General features: G+C 36.0%; 1 protein-coding gene, 1 non-coding gene and 2 pseudogenes across 2 annotated transcripts; all 4 read right to left on the minus strand.

Moving 5' to 3' along the window:
• Positions 1-4585: 4585 nt before the first annotated feature.
• LOC120010019 lies at positions 4586-4747 on the minus strand. The gene has a single exon (XR_005470805.1). It is a non-coding gene; the product is annotated as a U1 spliceosomal RNA (small nuclear RNA).
• Positions 4748-6117: 1370 nt separating this feature from the next.
• On the minus strand, positions 6118-6777 carry LOC120009947 (putative defensin-like protein 184). Its single transcript, XM_038860683.1, has 2 exons — positions 6616-6777; positions 6118-6454 (listed from the first exon to the last, which is right to left on the minus strand). The coding sequence occupies exons 1-2, from the start codon at positions 6674-6676 to the stop codon at positions 6282-6284; spliced, it is 234 nt and encodes a 77-aa protein (XP_038716611.1). The 5' UTR covers positions 6677-6777; the 3' UTR covers positions 6118-6281.
• A 1477-nt stretch (positions 6778-8254) lies between these two features.
• Positions 8255-12460, minus strand: LOC120009946 (annotated as a pseudogene).
• Positions 8255-14973, minus strand: LOC120008781 (annotated as a pseudogene).
• Positions 14974-22291: the final 7318 nt, after the last annotated feature.

Consider the following 22291-nt stretch of genomic DNA (forward strand, 5'->3'; position numbering starts at 1 on the left):
CACACACGATGCACACATATACACACGCCCACTGCATATATATATACGCACACACTGCACACCTATATATACATACGCTATACATATATATACACATCCATGTAAACACATATATATGCAGAGATCAATATATGCTTACACGGAATACAGGAAGCAAAATCCAAACATAGAGTCTCAAGTATAGGAGACAAAATCTCAATCACTCATTAACATATAACCAGCACAACAAACTCAAAATGGGAACCGAGACATGGATCTAAGAATATGGGTCCAGAAAATGGATCTAAGAACAAATCAGAAAAAGAACAGAATCACAATAGCATGGAGCATCGAGTACGAATGTGAATCCAGAGAAATAGGAAACAGTGCATCAAAAACACATACACAAGATAGCACCAAATCTAAACAACAACAAATGCATCTTTTAGAAGATTAAAACCAGAGGCAAAACTAGAACCCGCATCCTACTGCTCTGAAATAGAACCATAAGCTCACAACAAAAGTGGAATCAAGAAAATGGTAGGGAAGTAAATCAAAGCATATGACTACCTTTTCCGATTTTGCTTCTCTCTTCTCGATCCGACGGCGGCTCTTCCCTCTTTTTCCTCTCACGGTTTTCTTTCTTCCTCTCTTCTTTTTTTTGTTTTTCTTCCGGGCTCAAAACCTCTCCCCTTTCTCTCACGCCTCCTTTCTTCCTCTCTTCTTTTTTTTTGTTTTTCTTCCGGGCTCAAAACCTCTCCCCTTTCTCTCACGCCTCCTTCCTTCTTCTATTCTTCTTTTCTCCCCCCCAAAAACTTTTTTCTTCTTTCTCTTTTTCTTCTTTCTCTTTCTTTCTTTTCTCTTTTTTTCTTCTCCTTTCTCTTTTTCTTCTTTCTCTTTCTTTCTTTTCTCTTTTTCTTCTCCTTTCTCTTTTTACTTTCGGCTACTTTTTCTTATATATATTTTTTTATTTTTATATGATATATATATATATTATTATTTTTTGTATTTTGTATTTTTTTTTTGGCCGGACGAAAACCGGGTACTACAGGATGGTTGTCTAAGGACAACTGATATGGTTCTATGGTCCTAGATTTTTTCTAATTTATCTAGTAAATTAACTTTATTGGTATTGTTTTAGATTTCAGTGTTTTCTTTTGTCCTTCTTTGCTATTGTTCTAGCTGGCTTTTTCCTTGAAGGCCTTTAGGACTGTAGTACTAGCTCTTTGTTTCTTTTTGTTTTGCTTTTTCTTCATGTACTCCTAAGGTTTTCCTCCGCCATAAGCGAGGGCTCGTGAAATATATATGTGGTTAAGTCGTTTTATCAAAAAAAAAAAACGAAATTTGGAATGAAATAAGATGTGCAACAGATCATGCATTTGAAATTATTTAACTTTTTTCCAAACTTCACATCTAAATTTGTTGAGATAAAAAAAATGAAATTTATAGGCATGGTAGAAGGTTCTTTCTTTTAATCAAGCTAACCACGTGGCTTAGGTGTCGTGTAGTACTTGCATTTTTGGACCATTAATGCGTAATGCAAGTTTTTTTTGTTTTTGAGATAGGCATATAGCACCATCTTCATTGATAGAGAGAGGCAACTTACAACCATTTGATTGATAGACCCAAACAAAGTCTAAACAAACAAAAAGTAAATTTATTGGAATTATTTTTTGAAATAGGCATATAGGCCCATCTTCAATAATAGAGAGACAGCTTATTTCAACCACTTAATTGACGGCAAAAGAGTACTTTTCATCCCTCAATTATTGGTTGGGTTTCATTTTCGTCCCTTAACTCTTTTTTTTTCCCTTTTTCGTCCCCCAACTATGGGAAAGTACCATGTTTGTCCCTCGAATAAATCCGGCCATTGAAAAATCCTACGTGGCATCATATTGTTCGTCAGATCAGATTTTTCCCAACTTCAATCTCACTTGAAAGGACGAAAATGATACTTTTCAATAGTTGAGGGACGCAAATGGGAGAAAAAAAAGCTTAGGGACAAATATGAAACTCGTCCCATAGTTGAGGGACGAAAAGTATCTTTTTACCCTTAATTGACAGACCCCAACAAGGTCTAAACAAACAAAAAGTAAACTTATTGGAATTATTTTTGGAAATAGGCATATAGCCCCACTTCATTGATCGTGTTAACTAATCAATCTATGCTCCCCTGGCTTTTGTGTGCAATGGAGAGTGGATTCCCCTTTTGTGCAAAGCAGTGTCCGAATGAACAATCTGAGACCTTGTAGGTGATTTATGGCGATGATTATGGAGTTGATGATTCTTGTGGTGATAATGGTGGCCATGGCCATGGCTCTCTTTCTTCACTTCCTTTGGTGATTCACATTCTTCGGATTTATCAGACCCAGGTAGTGATACATAAAGGGGTTGGTTCTTGAGTCACCGGTTGGACCAGCGTCTGTGCTGTCGAATCAATTAATGACTTTAATTATGTGTGTATTAGATTTTAATGATATGACTTTGGTTATTTTTACTAATTGAGATTAATTACCTTAAATTTGATTTCTATTATCTATGAATCAATCGTGAGATTATGATTATGAGTAATTTTACATTAATTTTGATATCCATTTTCACTAAATATTTATTGTGATGAAAGATCTTATCATCCCATCTATGTTTGTTCTTGGTGTTTCAGGACCAATATGGTGGACTTTTTGGCTTCTTGTAAAACATCCTATGCCTAAAATCTAGATATGTTAGTTAGAAGATGTTAATATGTAGGTGATTAGTCGAATTCATATATCCTAAAATGGAAAAACCAACCCAACCACTCCATTGAATTCTATTGATTTGGAGCTTATAAGGCAACAAGTCTCATTGGGTGCCAAGAAAAACACAGCACACACAAATTAAGAAGAGAATATTGCAAGTCTATGTCTACACACACGGCTCTTCATGAAAAGTTAAAGCAAATGAATTTATTGAGAAGGTACGTAGATACAGAAATTAAGCTACAAGAGTTTAGTGGGCTCAATGGCTCATTGATATATTTAACACAACACTAGACTTTTACTTAATTAGAATCCTATAGTATTTGGATTGGATTTGGATTCCCTATATATATATATATATATATATATATAGTATTCATATCAATAAAAAGCTAATTACTTCGTGCTAAATACATCATGTTGATGCTCTTTCTTATGCTATTTTTTCATATGTTACTCTTCCCTTCCATACTCACAGATAAATTTCAGAGTAAATCTGAAAAACTACTCAATAATTTTATCTTTATGTGGAGCCAAAATATATCTACAAAATGAACCTTGGATCTCACAAATTGAGGTAGTCTTTTAAAGTGATTTTTTAATTCTATAGGAATGTGCTTTTTATACATATTGTAAAACCCTAGATTTTATGCTATTGATTTAGAAATATTTTAAACGCAAGATATTAAACCCATTTATTTCCAAATTAGGATGTTTTATGAATTCTATTAGTTGTGAATTAATCCATGTAATTTACATGATTATTTAATATATATATATATATATATATATTGAAATATACGGGAACACCTCATGGAAGAGGTCTAGCAGGCATGATAAAATTATGGAAAATTAGGGTCAAGTGGCTTGTAACAAAAGAAATTTTGCTTTGGTGTCAATATAAAATATATTTATATATATCAGTGGATTTTAACTTTGACCATTATTTCTTTTATATGCCCAAATCTAAAATTTTTTAAGATTAAATTATTCCTACATTAGACAAAATAGCATGTACATTTTTCGTTTAACTTTGTATGTTTATGTGCCAGTTTATGCCAAAATTTGTACACATAGTTATAATTGATGTACAAAGTTTTAACAAAAATATATAGACTTTTGTAAATTATTTAAATGTGTTTTAACCAAAATGTGCAAGTTTACATAGCTAGGCTAGCTAATGTACATGTTTAGATAAGCATTGCGGATAATAAAAATCACTGATTGAAAAATATTATTTTTTTTGAACCGCTAAACTAAAGTTGCTTTTGCTACAGCCTACATGGCCACCAAGGTTGGGGGAGTACCGGTGCACTATGTACAAACATGTGGATTTAGGGGAGAACCGTCAAATCTAAAGAGTGAACAGGTTAATAACATCTTCACTGATGAACTGGTTCCCCCCTCAATCTCATGCAACCAGCCTAAACTTTCCCTAAAATAAAAATTATAAGAGTTTCAACTAATTGCGACTCCGCCTGATACAAAAAGTGTAGGGAATCTTTGTATAAGCCCACAAAAAATTGGACTTGACAGCGGGATAGGCCATTTGGGCCCCTTAGTCCATGATCACTTTTATTATAGAGTTGATCCGAGCCATTGAAAAGTAGGTTTGGGAAAAAAATATATATTTTGTAAGCAGGATTACACCGTTAAAATCATCACAAACAATCTCCAAATCTACACAGTCGCTTTGGCAACGATCTTCTGCTTTGCTTAGTCAGGTCTTTAGGACTTGGACACATGACAAAATTTAAGCCCCCTTCTCATGCTAAAAATAATTTAACTCGTCTTGATCCTTCATCAGATCTCATAAAATTGCGGACTTCGCTTGCCTGCTAATACAAATTATTTTGAACGATATTTTGGTAGTGACCACCCGAACGCAGGCCCCCTCTACAACAAATTATGACGTAGGCTCTCCCAATTTATGGAGACCTTAGGGCAGCACCCCTCCAGCGTGCAATGGAGGTCACTGACCAAGGCCATGAGCCTTATTGATCGCCTATTGATCCCGTCCAGGTAAGTATGTTTCAAAGTTACTAAGCCTGCTCTTTATGTACTCAGATTGCCTTGACTTGTCTCTATCTTTCCGATGTGGGAGTGTTTAAGAATGAAATACAGTGCCACCAGTATAGATTTATTAGGTCTAAATCTACTTCCCACCTAACCTTCTCTGTTATGATTTATGAACATAGTGAGCATCTGTTACCATTGTTCCATTCCATAATAGCAAGATTGAGCACACATATTATAACAAAGCAGTCAGTGGAGAGGTTAAGAGTGTGTTTGGTTCACTTGTTTTCTATATGTTTTCTGTTTTCATTTTCTAGAAAATAGAAAAAAGGCAGAAAACGTGTTTGGTATGTCAATTTGGAAAACATCAGAAACGGAAAATGCTTAGAAAATAGAAAACAAAAGAAAGTCGTTTTCTATTATTTAGAAAACACGGACCCTCTCACTTTCCGTCTTCGTATCTGCATGTTCATTCTGAAGTCACCCCTAATATAAGATGTTTGGCTTTAATCATTATATTCCACTTATTCTATTTGTGGGTCCCTTTGTGTAGGACCATTAGAGTGGACTCTAAGTTCAGTAGTTATATATATATTGGGAGGTGAGTGATATGTGTAGAAACAGGAGGTTGCTGGAGAGGCAGTATTGAGGTAAAGTAGGGTGGTAAAATTTTGTCCGGTCTGGATGATCGAATTTATTTGATTTGGATTAAACTAAGTGTCGAAACCCGGGTTCAAACACAAAATTTTTGTTTGGCTTAAAACTAGATCCGGGTCAAACACAAAAATCTTATCCGGACCCTAACTCGGATTAATTTATTGTTCGATTTAATTGTTTGGATTTAAATCAATCCGGGTTTGATCAATTAAATATGTTCCAAATTCAATCCAGGGTAGGGTCCGACATACAAATATTTTGTAAACATGTGTTGTTATCCGACTCGGAACCGAGTTGGAACCCTTTTTTGACACCCCTAAGGTAAAGTAGCATAAATTTAGTATTTGGTACAATGATTAATTGACACGCAGACATTTATTCCATTTTAAAGACAAGAATTAAGTTAATTAATGTGATTTTCTTATAATGTTTTGGGAAACCTCTGTCATATTTCGCGTGAACGTCTATTTATATGTTTGCATTAAATAATATGTGGATGTGCTTCAATCTTTGGAGATTCTTTAAAAAACATCCCTTTTTTTTTTTTACCACAGCTAGTTAAAAATAATTATGATTAACTAGTGCATTGTTTAGTTAATCCTTTGAAAACAAAAATAGTTTTTTATTTATAAACCAAACACGTTTTCTATTCTTTGGAAAACAGAAATAGAAAATAGAAAATGAAACAAAAATGGAAAACAAAAAATAGAAAACAAACCAAACTCACTCTAAGAGTGTTCATTTACCAGCCATTTTAGGAATTTACAAATGCTGGACAAAACCATATTACACTAGGAAATTATAAACTCCGAACGACACCTTATTATACCGTACCACACATGATGATTATAGTGAATACATAGTGAGTCTGCATGGGCATTATTTTATACATCAACACTTGTAGGCACAAAAGCACTGTTTGGGAACAGATGGTGCAGTGTACAAATCACATAGTCCCATTCCATTGTATCTCTTCTTGCAGTCATCCCAGCAACGTTGGTCTCCTCTGCAGTTCCACACCTTGTGACAATCCTTTGCCTCTGCCTTGTCCACCATTTTCTCATCTGCAATCAATTGATGCGTTGATCACTAATTAATTGCTTCATTAAAACTCGATGAAGCCACACACACACACACACACATGCTTTGTTTTATAAGTCATCCGAATGAATTAATGAATGAAATGGTATGGAAAAAAAGGTTTAGAGAAGTGAAACATTGTTACCAGAGGCAAAGATGAGGAGCACCAGCACAAGGAGGAGACGGGGAGTTGAGGATTTCACCATCTCTCTAGTTTAAGTGGTTTTCTCTTGCTTGTTATTGTGATTGAGGCTTAGATGTTAAACCTTGGCATTTATAAGACTTCGTAGAATTCCCATTGCTTCATTTTTTCCACAGCTGCTGATAATGATGCTTTTTATTAATCCAAAAATACAGAGCCACTATATGAGTACACACTATATAAACTAATCGGGTCCTTGCAATAGCGTAAAAGTCACTCGTGTCAAGCAAGCCAATGAAAAATTTGTGTTTACACTCGTCCACAAAGAAAATTGAATTGTTTTTAAAAGGTTACGGACCTAAATATATTCATATACCCGAATTTCAGGTAAGAGAATATAAGGTTAAACGGTAATCAAGCCACCAGAAACGGTGGAATACAACCCACAAAAAATGAGAACTACAAAATAAAAAACAATAGACTAAACCCTCCCGGTACAAAGGAAGTTTGGAGGCACTACACCGGGATAAACACCCGATTTTAAAGATAAAATGAAAACACAATACAAAACAAATATAGAACTTTTGTCTTCACTTGAGACAGGATTGAGACAACAAAGCGATAAACTTGCATCTATAGATCCAGATGTTTTAAACTGTATCCAAAATAGATCAGACAATTTGAGGAAGTAGGAAAGCAAATATGGAAGTAGAGGTAGATCCGGATGTAAATCGAAAGAGATCGATCATCAGCATCATCATCTTCATCGTTGTCGCGCTGATATTGTTAATCGACAAACCCATAGATAGAACACTCAGAGAACTCAAATAATTCGACAAACATACTAAGGTTGTCCCAAGAGAAAGAAAGAAAACAGCAACATAGGGAAGAGGAAGCGGAGAAGAATGATCTCCACCTCCTCCTCCGATCAGATCTACAAAAGTTAGAGAGAGGTGAGGGAAAAGTTCTTAGAGAGAGAAGTTAGAGGGTTTCAATGAGGATTGAATTTAATTGATTGGTTAAACTATGGTCTAGTAAAATATTTGCATACTTTTGACAAATTGGGAGATGGATTAATCCTGCTAAATTGTTTACGATTTGAGGATCTTTAACCTTCAAGAAAAGAGAATTTGGGGATACACTTATTAAGCCACAAAAACTTGCTCACATAGGCTCATTTGGCATGGTCAGCTTAAATTATTCAAAAGTTAGCTTTAATATTGTTATGAATGTTCCCCAAACTCCTTTCATCCTCCTTATCCAAACCCTTTTTTAAAGGTGTTTTCGTTCAAGTGTCTGCTATAGATTATTATGAGTAAGGGAGAATCCAACCTTGAACTTCGTGGAAATATAGGTAGTGTTACACAACTGCACAGCAAAACCCACTAGAAATTTAATTTATTCAGCCTTGACTTCCACTAGAAATTTTAAAGAAATTCTGGGTAGAGAATCTGCTTTAAAGGACAACAAATAACAGTTCAAATAAGTGGATCATGTTCATGCCACTTTTCTTTTTGCCTAACTTAGGCCTTTCCTTTCCGAGAAGCTTGTAACTTAAGAACCAATTCAAGATAGAACAAAGCCCAGGCACCCTGTTAGCATCTCTACATGTAAAATTATAAGAAAAAATGCATTAAGAAAATGAAGGAAACCAATCTAAGTACTGAATATAAGAATTGTACGATCCACATTGATTTATCCCTCTGTTGAACACCTGTAAGAGCTGTTCCTTAAAAGCAATATTGATCCTTTTAAAAATTATTAGAGGAAAACAAAATAATAAAAAAGGATTCCACTGAGCTGAGTCCTCGATTGCAAGATGTCGCTGGCTCCAGCATCTTTGAGGTGCTCCCTGTATCCCAGGGCTGCTAAGCTAATATGGTATCTAGTTCTCTTCTTCCATAGTATTTCCTATTCCTTGCCACAGCACCTTCGTTGCAACGCAACAAACAAGATAAATGAGCTAATTAATTGAACAAAACAATTTCCTGCAGAATCAAGTGCGCATCATTTTTATAACCACAACATTTCTGGAGAAGAAAGTTCTTTGAACCCTGATTGTTGCAGTGATGAAAGACATAACTAACTAAGAAATACATGAGCTAATTAAAGACATCAAACAAGCATTTAAAGGTTCAGTTTAGACAATACATATTCATAAACTGCTTTTTATCTCTAAAACATAAGAAAATGCCTTTTTTTCTACCTTTTCTTTTATATTTGAGAATGATTTTATCAAAACAAAGGGAAACAGTAAGGCTTTGATTCTCTTAAAGAATGCTGAGTACAAGACTACAAGCTAGAAGAAAGGACCAAATTACAGCTAACAAAATAAATAACGGAAGTTGTAATTACAAGGTTACCAGCCAGCTACGTAAGCTCTCCTATGAACAGGATCAAATCGTCTATTGTATCTGACTATCTGGAGTGCTTTTGTTTTGTCCAAAATACGACGTCCAGAAATTCATTTATCTTTGACAGGAAAACCCTTCTATTTCTCAGGTTTGGGATTGTCAATAATAAGTAATGCATTCAGTCATCCAAAGCTTCCTCCTAACCTTTTCTTTTTCTTTTTCATGCATCATCCACTCCAAAAAAGAAACAATTTTTTCCCTGTTTATGGTATAACCCATTAAATTCCAAATAACCCAACTATCAGCACACAATTGCAAAGTTGCAGTAAATTAAAAGATGGTTTCAGCTGCCCCGTTTCTTTGACACATGAAGCACCAATTAACATATATATTTTCTCTTCTAGTAAGTACCTCTTCATGTAAAATTGATTCCCAAACCACTAACCAACTGAATGAAGGTAGAGAGGTCTTTCTCCATAACTCTAGTTTTCTAAGCTATGGTGGTTTTACAGCAAACATAGGCCTCATATGCACGTAAGCTGACACAACTAACTAGTCCATGTATCAAACACAACTTCAGACTGATTAAGCATAATCAACATCGACTTCTACAAGCAGAAGTTATCAACAAATTGCAACTCTCTTTTTTTATTTTCTTCATGCACAACATAGTTATTAAAATTTAAAAAATACTAATATTCTATACTCACATAATAAAATGGTAATATACTATAGTTTCTAGATCATATCAAAGGAAAGACCAGCCAGAAAAAAAGATTCCTGTCTCAGTTTGACTTGCCACTCCCTAGAAATGAAGATCACGGGTTTCTTTTATTTTTATTTTTATTTTTTTTGAATGGGAAAAATTTTATTCAAGCACCAACGGGGTGCAGGCCAAACAAGTGCAATTCTATGTAGTTAAACATGCTCAAAGGCTTACAATTCTATACATAATCATCAAATCAGATTCTGTATTTCATTTTGAAGTAGTTTATTGGACAAAAGCACAAATGCAATCTAGAAAGTCAAAGGTAAGCTGCACAGCTAAAAAGTTCAGAGATGACGGACACACCGCTTGTAACTCTTCTTGGAACCACATGGATAAAGTGCATTCCGACTGATCTGCCCACTCTTAGCAAGATCCAATGGAGTTGACCCATCAGCTTTTGTACCTAGAAAACATAAATACCGATTGATAATATTTATTTTGAACAGTCAAAGCACCTCTTAAAACAAAAATGCAATTGATAAGGCATGCTTTGAATGAACATTGAACATTCATATTATTATAACATTTACTTTCACCCGAGGTTGAAAATTCATATTCCATACATCAAACAAGGTAAAAAGGTAAACAACTCCCTGTGCACAAGACCACGCCTGTATACATCAAACAAGCAACGTAAATATAAAAATGCAGCAATCAAAACACACATATTGACTTACCCATGTGCAAATCAATAGAAAGTTCTAATTTTCTTCTATCCGAAATAATCAAAAATCAACTGTGCACAAGTACTTTCATATAAGTTTTAATAACTCCATTTATGATCATAGAATCACCACTACAGTAAAATAGAATGAGTGGACAAACACAAAGCCCACACAGTAGAGTGATTTAAGCAGTACTGAGTTGGGGAATCAACAAGATAATACCTCACCGAGGCTCTTCGGCATTGGTTTTCCTTCTTTCTTTAAGTTCTCTACTCTTTTTTTTTGTGCTTCATTAGCCCAAGTTAACTTTTCAAGCGCATTCTCCACGTCAGTCGCTGTGTAATTAAAATGCTTTGCTGCTTCTTGTTTTTGATTGCTTTGGAGGATCTATAAATCAAGAAACCTAAAACCATAACCAGGAAACCACCAAATGGATGAAAATAAAGAAGACACTTTCTTTTGACAACGGTATCAAACAAACACCAAATGGATGAAAATACATATAGGCCTGTTGGTCTACTTACATTCATTCTTTGATTTTTCATTATCTGGGCACAAAGTGGGAAAGTACCACAAGACTCCAAGTCGCCTACAACAGTTTTATTTTGCATGAACAAGAAAAAACCAACCTTTCCAGTAGGATCAGAGCCTCCAAGGTATAGAAGAATTGCTTACTGCTTTTCAAAAGCATCAGAAAATGTGGCTTCGCTGCTTCGACCCACCATATATTGCTTGAATGTCCCTAAACTCCTTGCAGTCTTCAGTCCATCAGCAAACTCTACACGTCCAACATACAAAAAGCTAAAAGTAAAATATACCGAAAATAGCACTGGTGAATGAGAAATCTTCAAAAAAAATTGAGATAATAAACCAGCAAAAGACAAAAAAAACAACGCAATAGCAGTCACTTTCATCGGGAAATTATACCATGGTGTGGGGGTATGATAAAATGCTTGTTCAAGATCATTTTGACTAAACCAAATAAATAAAGCACCATTTCAACCTCGAACATTTTCATTGGCAAACAGGATGAACTTATCCTTCAGGTCAGCACACTCATGATATACTGAGTGAGAATTACATTTACTAAAAACTAGGGGGAAAAAAGAAAATTTATTCCATTTTCCATAAAACCTATCTCTAACAGAGATGAGTAAATCATCAAACAAAACCCGAATATATCATAATTGGTAACATGTATGTATGTACGGTCTTAACTATTGGAGTTCATTAACAAGCTCGAGTTTTGAACGAAAAACCCCAAAAACTAAAATTGAATAAATATTTGAGGAGGGTTTTGCTGTGAACTCTGCTCCAGCTCAATTTTGATGTACAAAAGAAAAACCTGAAACTCAACATAGTGATTGCTAAATAAAAGAGAAGCAAGAATGCACAGTAATCGAGATAAGTGAATACTAACCAAGTAGACTGAATGATTCGAAGCTCATTTCAGGTTCATCTGGGGAGATATTGTTCCCAGTTAAGACCCCTTTGATCTCATCCATCCATGAAAGGCAGAGTTGCGTCGTGGAGGAGATCAAGCAATACTGAGACGGAGTTAGATCATTGTATCAGGAGAAGAAGATACTGTTTTGCGGTAAATGTTGGCTAGTGTTCGTGGAGTTTGCATTCTTTTTTTGTGGAATGTGTTGGGTGTTTGTCTATGGTATAGGGTTTACGGAAAAAATAGTGAATATATTAATCAAGCAAATATTGCATCTGTGCTACATACCTATATTAGAAAGAAAGAAATAAAGTGTTACAATAATGTTCTCTCTGTTTCAAGAAAAATCAAACTTAAGGAAAATTCATGAATTTTGGACACTTCAGTACTCTGTTTCAAGGAAAATCAAACTCTAGGAAAAATCATGAATTTTGACACTTTGGTACTTCACTGACTCTAAAAGCCAAAACCAACTAATTTTAATTAGCTCGTCACCTGCATCTTTTAGCTCATGCATGAGTGGATCTATAATAAGCAAGATAAACAACATTGGTGCACAAGACAAAAGGCTCCCGCAGTGGATCTGTTATCAGTAATAACAGAAATTGTGGATGATATCTCAGCAATATCCAATCTAAACCCTGAGGACAGAGCCTAACAAGATGAATCTTCAACAGACAAACTCAACTTTTACCCAGTAGCCAAAAAAAACTAGCACTCAATGTATGATGAGGTACTTGTTAAACAGCAGAAACATTACAAAAAATATAACTATATTTCTATAAATAGTATTTGCATTCTGAACAGGATATATTAAATAATTTGACAATCAAAAATAGCAGAAGGGGGCAAGCTCCCCACTTTTGCCTTCAGTAAAACAAATATCAAAGTTACTGCATCCCTCCTTTCGTCTACAAGGTCTTCATTCACTCTAAAAGCATGTAGACTAACACTGAAATAAACAACTCAAGATCAGCGATATCAATCCATCTCTTCTACTCGCATCTATTGACAAGGCAATCAAGAGCCAAGCTTATGGAAGTGTAAAGGAACTAATCTACAGTCAACACAGCAAATTTTCTTCCGTTCAGGCTTCTAGAACTGCCAAGCTAAACTCTGCAAAAAATAATTCACAACCACCTAAGCTTTAGACCGCCTAAACTCAAACCAAATCTCATAATGATTAAAAAGTAATCTGTCATGTGTATGCTTTCCAATATACTCGAGCCCCAAACTTATAAGGCTCTTTGCGCATTCGTCTCCTCTCAATCTTGAACAAAACTTTATGTTATGAGATACGAAGATTCACCTTTCATAAGGTTTCAACTTGTTTGCTAACCTCTCCAATCCAACCAACACCAGTTTATCAGGCATATGAAGAAAAACAGCACTTGCATAAATCAGATCGTAAACAACTCTTGTGCCAAACTTGAAGAACTCCATGTCCTCACCTTTCACAATCACAGGACGCTTGAGCAAAAGACCCTGAGAAGGAAGCTCATACCTGAATGCAGCCATGGGAGATAGCTCATCTCTTTCAAGGCAAAGGAAATGTTCAGGACTGAGATAGCGAATAAAATGTAAGCCAATACAGAGTGTGCCACGCCCAATTTCAAGAACGTGAGAGTCAGGAGTAAGATGTGAAGACTTGGCTAGGAACTCAAATACATCTCGCCCACCAGCCCAGGGTTCCCCATAGTTGCTGTGGGGCTCTTCAACGAGCAGTTCGCCCGGACATGGGTGGGCAGTATGATTGTTTGATTCAGGTTCTTCGTAGTGTGAAATACCCTTGAATATGCAACTTCCAAATTCCAAACTCAATTTCAATAAAGAAGTATTTTCAATACATAATTTTACAACCCAGTAGACAGCTAAGCTGAACGAGAATGCACAAACATCAAATATACAAAGAACTTCAGGAACAGAGTAATATGAGTAATCAATAACAAGGAAATCCTTTACAGAAAGCAAGCCCAAGAAGGTCACTAGCTAGGAGCAAAAGTGTGAAAAAGGCTTAGTTTGCCATTGCTTGTGCTAATAGAAACCAGTTAAAGAAGCAGCTTATTTATGTCTATTTAATGAATGAGTTAGGCATTGTTTACTTTTAGGTTCTTCGATTCGTTCATGAGGTAAATGGCGGAGGTAAGATTTTTTAAATATACATATGAAAATATACTTCTCCTTATTAAGTGCTTTTAAAGCCTTAAAAAATTTGCTTTTCAAAGCTAGCTTCTACTTATTGTTTTGTTAAGGTTTGCAATAAGCCACTACTAAAATTTATAGAGCAAACATTTATAAGATCTTCAACAAGAGGATTCCAATAGCACAACTAACGGAAAACTAGGCCTAGCAGGGGCTGGAGTATTAATTGATTAGACAATTCACATTGTCTTTGCTTTGTCAAGTTAAATTCACCGCATCAAAGGTTTTTCCTTCAATTCCATCTGTTTCTCAAGGTTTTTTTCCCCAGATACCCTTCAACACCCAAACTCCTCACACATTATACCTGAATACACCAGTTAATATGTAGCACATATGATCACAAATTTTCAGTAGAAGTTTATATCTTTGAAACAGAAAAACAGAAACTCATATTTCAGTCAAAAACGCAGATTTGAATGCACACAAACACCTGATCATCAGAATTGTCTTAATGAATTAACCTACACACAAAGATGATAGATACATAAGAACAAACAGAGACCTAAAATCACCGAGGCAAACTAACCAATGCACATACAAATAAAAAAACGCAAATCCCATACCTACACAGTACATACAAATAGAAGGAGAACGAGAATTAGAAGGTCTGCATACTGAATGAGATCCTGGAGCTGTTGAGCCCTAGTGCCGGGATTGATGTCCTTACGAAGAACATTCGGTTGCATTCGGATACCATTCAGTCGGATCTGATCCCTAATCCACTATATATCATCCTGCGTCGGTGAAAACCTCTGCGTACTATCCTCCCCATAGTTCCCACCGCTTGAAACGGCGGCGGCACCAGTCGAAGCAGTCGCAGCAGACGGATGACAAGAGCAAGTGGAAAGAGTGGACAAGAGGAAGAAGAGGAAAATTGCGACGGTTGAGAGATATCACCAGTGCTGGTTCTGTTATCAGCAAGGTTTTGAAAACCGGAGCGGACCGGCCGGTCGGACCGGTCCAACCGGTGACCGGCCACTTGTCCGGTCCGGTTGAGGTGCCAGAACCGGTGATTGGTGAACAGGGATATTTCCGGTTGAACCGGCCGGTTCTTCGGTTGAACCGGTCAGAACTGGGCCGGTTTTGGCCGGTTCGGTCATTTATTAATGTTAATAAAATATTTTTGAAATTTTTTTATTTATAGGGTTTGAACTCATGACCTTTTGTTCATTAAAAAAAGGCTTTAACCACTAGGGTATGAGATTTTCTTTGTTTAAAATGGTACATTATTTGAATATATTGTATTTTTATGAAGTTTTCTTACATATTATATGCATATAATATAAATATATATATAAATAATTCATTACATTAAAACCGGTTCGAACCCGGTTTGAACCCCGGTTGAACCTTTGAACCGTGAACCGAAGACTTTTCCGGTTTGATGACCGGTCCGGTTTTAAGAACCTTGGTTATCAGAAGATTCGCATTCCATTGTATCTCTTGACTATCTATAAAATGTCACTTTTACAGTTTGTATGTTCTCTATTCGCAATGTATCACTATCTCTTTTCTAAATTTCTACGACATTAAAATAATAATTTCTTATTATTTTATTATTATTATATTATGTGTTAGTTATTTTGTTGTTTGATGTGTGATAAAAAAACATAAATTTATAAATTTAACATTAGATTTTATAAATAAGATAATGAGAGAGCCATGTGCTTCAAGAGTGTTGTTGGTTAGGCGATGTCTTTGGGCTGTTTTGCTATGCAATTTACCATTTTTATCTCGGTAAAAATGTATTTTTCGTCTCTCAATTATGACTGTGGTTTCATTTTCGTCCTTAAACTTGTCTTGGTCCCATTTTCGTGTCCCAACCATGAGAAATTATCTTTTTTGTCCTCCATGTATGACACTTATTTGGCACATCGGAGAAATCCAATGTGACAATCTATGGAAAAATTTAACGATATGCCCTTAAACCATCCAAGTTTGACACTTTTCTCGTCCCTCATCTTAGACAAAAATTTGGGGGAAAAATTGACATTCAATTTTATTTTATTTTTGAAAATGGGATTTGGGAAGAGGATAGGATTCGAACCCACGATATAATAGGTGGATAATCCTTACATATAATGTGATTACCGTTCAACTAATGACGCATTTGTAAATTGACATTCAATTGGAAATAATATACATATTGGAAATAATAATATGTATATTATTTCCAATTGAACTTTTCAAACGGACAACCGACTTTAAGCAACTTTCAGCTTTTCTTCCTAGAAGATTGCCTAGCAAAGGGATGCAATAATTCGTGAGGTCCAGAAACTTTGCAGGTAATATAGCCATTAATTTACTGATACATACTCTTGCTGATTGATTCTGGAATAGACTCAAGAAAGAGATGAGACGATTCTGCCTCCACTATTTTGTTGGGAAATATAAAACTACCTTTTCGGGCATCAGTTGGCCTTTCATATAGCTCATGGTGCATCAGTTAGCTTGCATGTAGCTTCAATACAAAAATTTCTCACACTACCCACTTACACTAAATAGTTTTCTTCTGCTCTTAAAATCTCAAGAGAAGTATAATAGAGCCAATAGCGACTTACAGTGAGGTGCCATACTTGGTGGGAAAGAGCCCAGTGACCCAGTAGTACCATAATAATCTACAAGCAACTAATTTTCTATAACCACCTCTGCGTTGAGGAAAGGAAACTAAAGGAGCACACATATTGAAGTTCTTAAATTATTATTAAAAACATAACTAATCAAAATCTAACCTCCAGAAGAAGAAAAATAAATAATAAGAAGAACAAATGATGAGAATATCAGAAGAAGTTCCCATGAGGGAACTCAAATAGGTCTACACTGAAACATCACTGGCGTTTCAGGATTCAGCTCTAAAATTGATACGAATATCCCACATTCCTTTGATATGGGAATTGTGATATATTGATAAGAAGATATAAACCTACTGGGTACGTATATGAGCGTGCACTTAGCCTAGTTCTTAACAAAAACTAATAAGAGTATATTGGAGGATATTGTGTGATTAGATTAGCTGATTCTATGTCAATAATTTCGGCTGATTATTGTGTGATTAGATTATCTTATTATGTCAATAATTTCGGCTATGTCAATAATTTCGGCTGATTAGATTAGCTGATTCTATGTCAATAATTTCGGTTGATATGTCAATAATTTCGGCTGATTAGATTAGCTGATTCTAGGTCAATAATTTCGACTGATTCTATGGCATAATTCTAGTGCTTATATATGTAAGCAATACGAGTTCATGAATAATAAGAAAGAAAAGCTTTCTGTCTCTGCATCTTTATTTTCTACATGGTATCAGAGGAAGTTCGTCCTCATAAATCTGCTTCTATTTGTTTTGTCTAAAAATGGCAGAAATCACTCCTGTTATTTCAAAAGCAGAATCATCTGCTGCTGTTGTTTCTAATCCTTTTGAGACCAATTCAAATCTTCGTCTAAGTTCGAGTCTTTTAAATGAATTTAATTACCTCCCTTGGTCAAGAACTGTTTCTTTGGCCCTTGGAGGGAGATCCAAGCTTGGATTTATCAATAAGGATACTGTTGTTCCGAATGATAAATCACCCGAGTATGAAACTTGGCTTGCCACAGATCAGATGGTGCGATCTTGGCTATTGAATTCGATGGAAATACATTTAGCTGAAATCTTCAGCTATGCCGACTCTGCTGCAAACATGTGGGAAGCCATCAAAGAGATGTATGGCAACCAAAATAATGCTGCCCGTGTGTTCCAACTTCAAAGAGACATAGCTTGTCTTCACCAAGAAGGTAAATCTTTTGTTCAATTTCTTGGTAATCTAAAAAGCATGTGGAATGAACTGGCAGTGTACAGACCACATACTACAGATTCAGCAACCTTGCTGAAAAGGGCTGAGGAGGATAAGATTTTTCAATTATTGGCCAGTCTAGCACCAGAATATGAAGATCTTCGCAGTCGTATTCTAATGAATCATGAGTTACCATCTCTCGCAAGTGTGTGTTCTACCATTCAGCGGGAAGAAGTTCGTAGAAAAGTTATGAATGTCAACATCAAATCTGATTTGTCTGAAACTCGGGCATATGTCGCTCATGTTAGGCAAATTGAAGAGAAGGGGTACAAAGGAAGACGACCAGACTTGAAGTGTACTCATTGCAACAACTTAGGCCACACAAAAGATAGATGTTGGGTTCTACATCCTGAATTGAAACCAAGATTTTCAAAAGATAATAAGGGTACTCCAAGACGTTCACAATCATCAGGATACAAGGCCAATCATGTGACTACGTCTACTTCAGATGAACTGTCAAGGTTTACATCTAGCCCTGTTACTCTTATAAATGAATTTGCATCTTACCTTCAGGCTAAACAAGGTGCTCAAGAGAATAATGAACCTGAAAATTCACAATCATATGCCTTGCTCGGAAAGTTTGCGGGTTTTTTGGCTGAGAATAAGTCTGTCTCTACCAAAGACATATCAGGTATTTTGAATGCCTTTTCCAATGCTCTAACTGTTAGTAAAGTACATAATTGTTGGGTTATAGATTCAGGTGCTACTGATCATGTGACTAATAGTCCAAACAATCTATTTGACTTTGAAACATTATTTCCTCCATCTCTAATATCTGTAGCCAATGGTAACGATGCAACTGTGGTTGGACGAGGAAAGGTAAAATTGCTCTCTAAAAATGTGGCATCATCAGCTCTTTACGTCCCTTCTTTTCCCTTTCAACTTCTTTCAGTTGGAAAGCTTGTAACTGCCTTAAATTGTTGTGCTATTTTTTCTCCTCACAAAGTTGTTTTTCAGGATCTTATCACCAAGAAGACGATTGGTGAAGGGTTTTTCTATCAAGGGCTTTATTACCTTTCCAATGATGTTCCCACGTCTCGGGGTTTTCATGTAAACACTACTTCATCTTCAAATCAATCGTTGTGGCATCAACGTTTAGCTCATCCTTCGGAGCCCATTCTATCCAAGATTTTTCCAAATCTGCATAAATCTTCAATAAGTTGTGATGTATGTCACCTGTCAAAATCTACTAGACTATCATTTCCGTCTTCTGATTCTCATTCCAATAAAATATTTGATTTAGTGCATTCCGATGTTTGGGGTCCAACTCTTGAATCTTTTGATGGCTACAAATATTTTGTTACTTTTGTTGACGACTACTCTCGATTTACTTGGCTGTATCTTTTAAAATCAAAAAGTGATGTTGCCAATGTATTTCAAGATTTTCATCAGCTTGTTCTCACTCAATTCTCAACCAAAATCAAAGTCCTACGATCAGATAATGGCACTGAATTTATGACACACATTATGTCACAATACTTGAGCAAGCATGGCATTATTCATCAAACTAGTTGTGTTGGTACTCCACAACAAAATGGAATAGCCGAGAGAAAAAACCGTGACTTATTAGAGAAAACTCGAGCATTAATGTTTCAAATGAGTGTTCCCAAAGTTTTTTGGTCTCAAGGGGTGTCCACGGCAGCTTATCTCATTAATCGACTACCAAGTCGCATTTTGCACTTTAACTCTCCTATGAGTTGTTGACAGGTCAAAAACCAGCTTTAGAGCATCTTAAAGTGTTCGGATGTTCTTGCTATGTACACATTCAAGCTTCCCAGCGTGACAAGTTAGAACCCCGAGCTGTCAAGTGTGTCTTTCTAGGCTATTCACCAACCAAGAAGGGGTATAAATGCTACAATCCTACTACTAGACGGCTCCTTGTTACTAGGGATGTCAGGTTTGAGGAAAATGCTTCTTTCTTCCTTCAAACTAAGCATATATTCAATCAGGGGGAGCTAGATCAATTTCCTTTGCCTATCACAACACCTGAATTGTCAGTACATGATCAGGGTGCTCCTACTCCAGATTCAGTACCTTTGTCTAGTGAATCAAGTAATGGTGACATAGCTCAACAAGATACTGCAAGTGAAGTAGTGACACCACCAGCATCAATTTTGGGTGATAGTGTGGCTCTTCCTAAACAACGTCACTCCATTCGTACACGACATCCACCATCCAAACTACAAGACTACATGGTTTACTCGGTAAGACACCCATAGGGATGGCAACGGAGCGGGGCGGGGGCGGATCATGGTCGCCCCACCCCCGCCCCGCACCTCCAGGTGGCGCCCCGCGCCCCGCCCCATCCCGCACCTCGGGGCGACTTTTATGCCCCGTCCCCGCCCTGCCCTACCCCGCGGATCCCCGCGCCCCGCCCCTATTCAACATCTTTGAAAATTGTAAAATTAAATTGCACATTCTAGGATTCGAACCTGGGACTTCTAGGTGGGAAAGTAGTGAACTAACCAACAAGCCCAAGCTATTTTCATGTTACACTTGCCAACTAATTAAATTATTATCTTTACATACCACCTATTATATTTTTAACACCATTAAATAATTTTAGTTTTACTTAATGGTATTGATTTTAAAGTTTATATTATACACATCTATAGTTTTAAATTGTTTAATTTTATACTTTATTTTATAAAATATTAGGGTCTTAAAGATTTTATCAACATTAATGAGTAGAGGGTCATATTATGGCTTTAGGGTTTAGTGCTTAGGTTTAGGGTTCAAAGCCTTTAGGGTTTTGGGGTTTAGGGTTTAAAGCCTTTAGGGTTTAGAGATTTAGGGTATTTAAGGATTTGGGGTTTAGGGTTTAGAACCTTTAGGGTTTTGGAGATTAGTATTTGGGAGTATAGGGTCATATTTAACTTAAGATTTAGGGTCCTATATTTTTATCAATATCAATTCAATTGACTTAGGGTTTAGGGATTATTTATATTGGATTAATTATATGGTTTAGGGTTTAGCGCTCAGCTTTAGGGGTTAGGGTTTATGAATTATTTAGTACTTAGGTTTAATGGTTTAGGGTTCATGGATTATTTAGTGCTTAGGGTTTAAGGATTATTTATATTGGATTAAAACTAAGCATTCAAATCTCTATTTTGACATTATTAGTTTATTACTATATTAGAATCAATGTGTTCAAATCAAATCAATTTAAGTTAGGGTTTAGAAATCTTAAATTATTTTTTATCAACATCACTTCAATTGAATTAGGAGTAGACTATATTTAATTTAAGATTTAGGGTTTTATGTTTTATCAATATTTATTCAATAATCAATCTAATTAAGAGTATAGGAGTATTGTAAATATTATGTATAGGGTTTTAATGTTTAAGTGCTTAAATCTTATTAAAGAAGTTTAGGGGTTACTTTGATTTTAATAATAATATCAAATTAATAAATGTTTAGATAAACAAATATTTATCTATATTATAAAAGAAATCTTATATATATATATATATACATATATATATATTATGTACATAAACATTTATTGCGGGGGGTGCGGGGCGGGTGTGCGGGGCGGTCGGGTCGGAGCGGGAGGCATATCCGCCCCCGCCCCGCCCCCGCGCGGGTTGAAAATTTTTGCCCCCATCCCCACCCCGCACAAGTCTCGGATCGGAGAAAATCCGTGTGGATCGGGGCGGGGCGGGACGGGTCGGAGCGGGTCGGGCACAAATTGCCATCCCTAGTTGCTTATTGACCTTGGTATCTCTACCTCTCAACCTATGACTCTTTGTTGTGATAATCAAGCGGCTATGCACATAGCCTCTAATCCAGTTTTTCATGAACGAACTAAACATATCGAGGTTGATTGTCATTACATTCGGGAACAAGTTCAAGCTCAAGCCATTGCTACTAGATACACTCGGACTCAAGATCAACTTGCGGACATATTCACAAAGGCTCTACCTTCGGCTCAGTTTACTCGAATACTTTCCAAGCTTGGCTCGATCAACCTACTCGATCCAGCTTGAGGGGGAGTATTGGAGGATATTGTGTGATTAGATTAGCTGATTCTATGTCAATATTTTCGGCTATGTCAATAATTTCGGCTGATTAGATTAGCTGATTCTATGTCAATAATTTCGGCTGATATGTCAATAATTTCGGCTGATTAGATTAGCTGATTCTATGTCAATAATTTCGGCTGATTCTATGGCATAATTCTAGTGCTTATATATGTAAGCAATACGAGTTCATGAATAATAAGAAAGAAAAGCTTTCTGTCTCTGCATCTTTATTTTCTACGGAGTAGTTTCATGAGGAGATTATGCTCGCTTAAATGGATCCACCTACCAATTAGTTTTGAGACAGTATTCACAATGAAAGCAAAATAACGAAGGTTTCATTTCATGGTTGAGGCTTGAAGTGCATATTCGAATTCTTCTTGTGTTCCCAAG

Source organism: Tripterygium wilfordii, chromosome 11 (assembly GCF_013401445.1).
Source record: "Tripterygium wilfordii isolate XIE 37 chromosome 11, ASM1340144v1, whole genome shotgun sequence".
Lineage (NCBI taxonomy): Eukaryota > Viridiplantae > Streptophyta > Magnoliopsida > Celastrales > Celastraceae > Tripterygium > Tripterygium wilfordii.

Coding starts and splice junctions, on each gene's coding strand:
- LOC120009947 (XM_038860683.1), bottom strand. CDS start 6,676: ATGGTGAAATCCTCAACTCCCCGTCTCCTCCTTGTGCTGGTGCTCCTC. Junction 6,455..6,615: donor GCTCCTCATCTTTGCCTCTG/GTAACAATGTTT, acceptor AATTGATTGCAG/ATGAGAAAATGGTGGACAAG.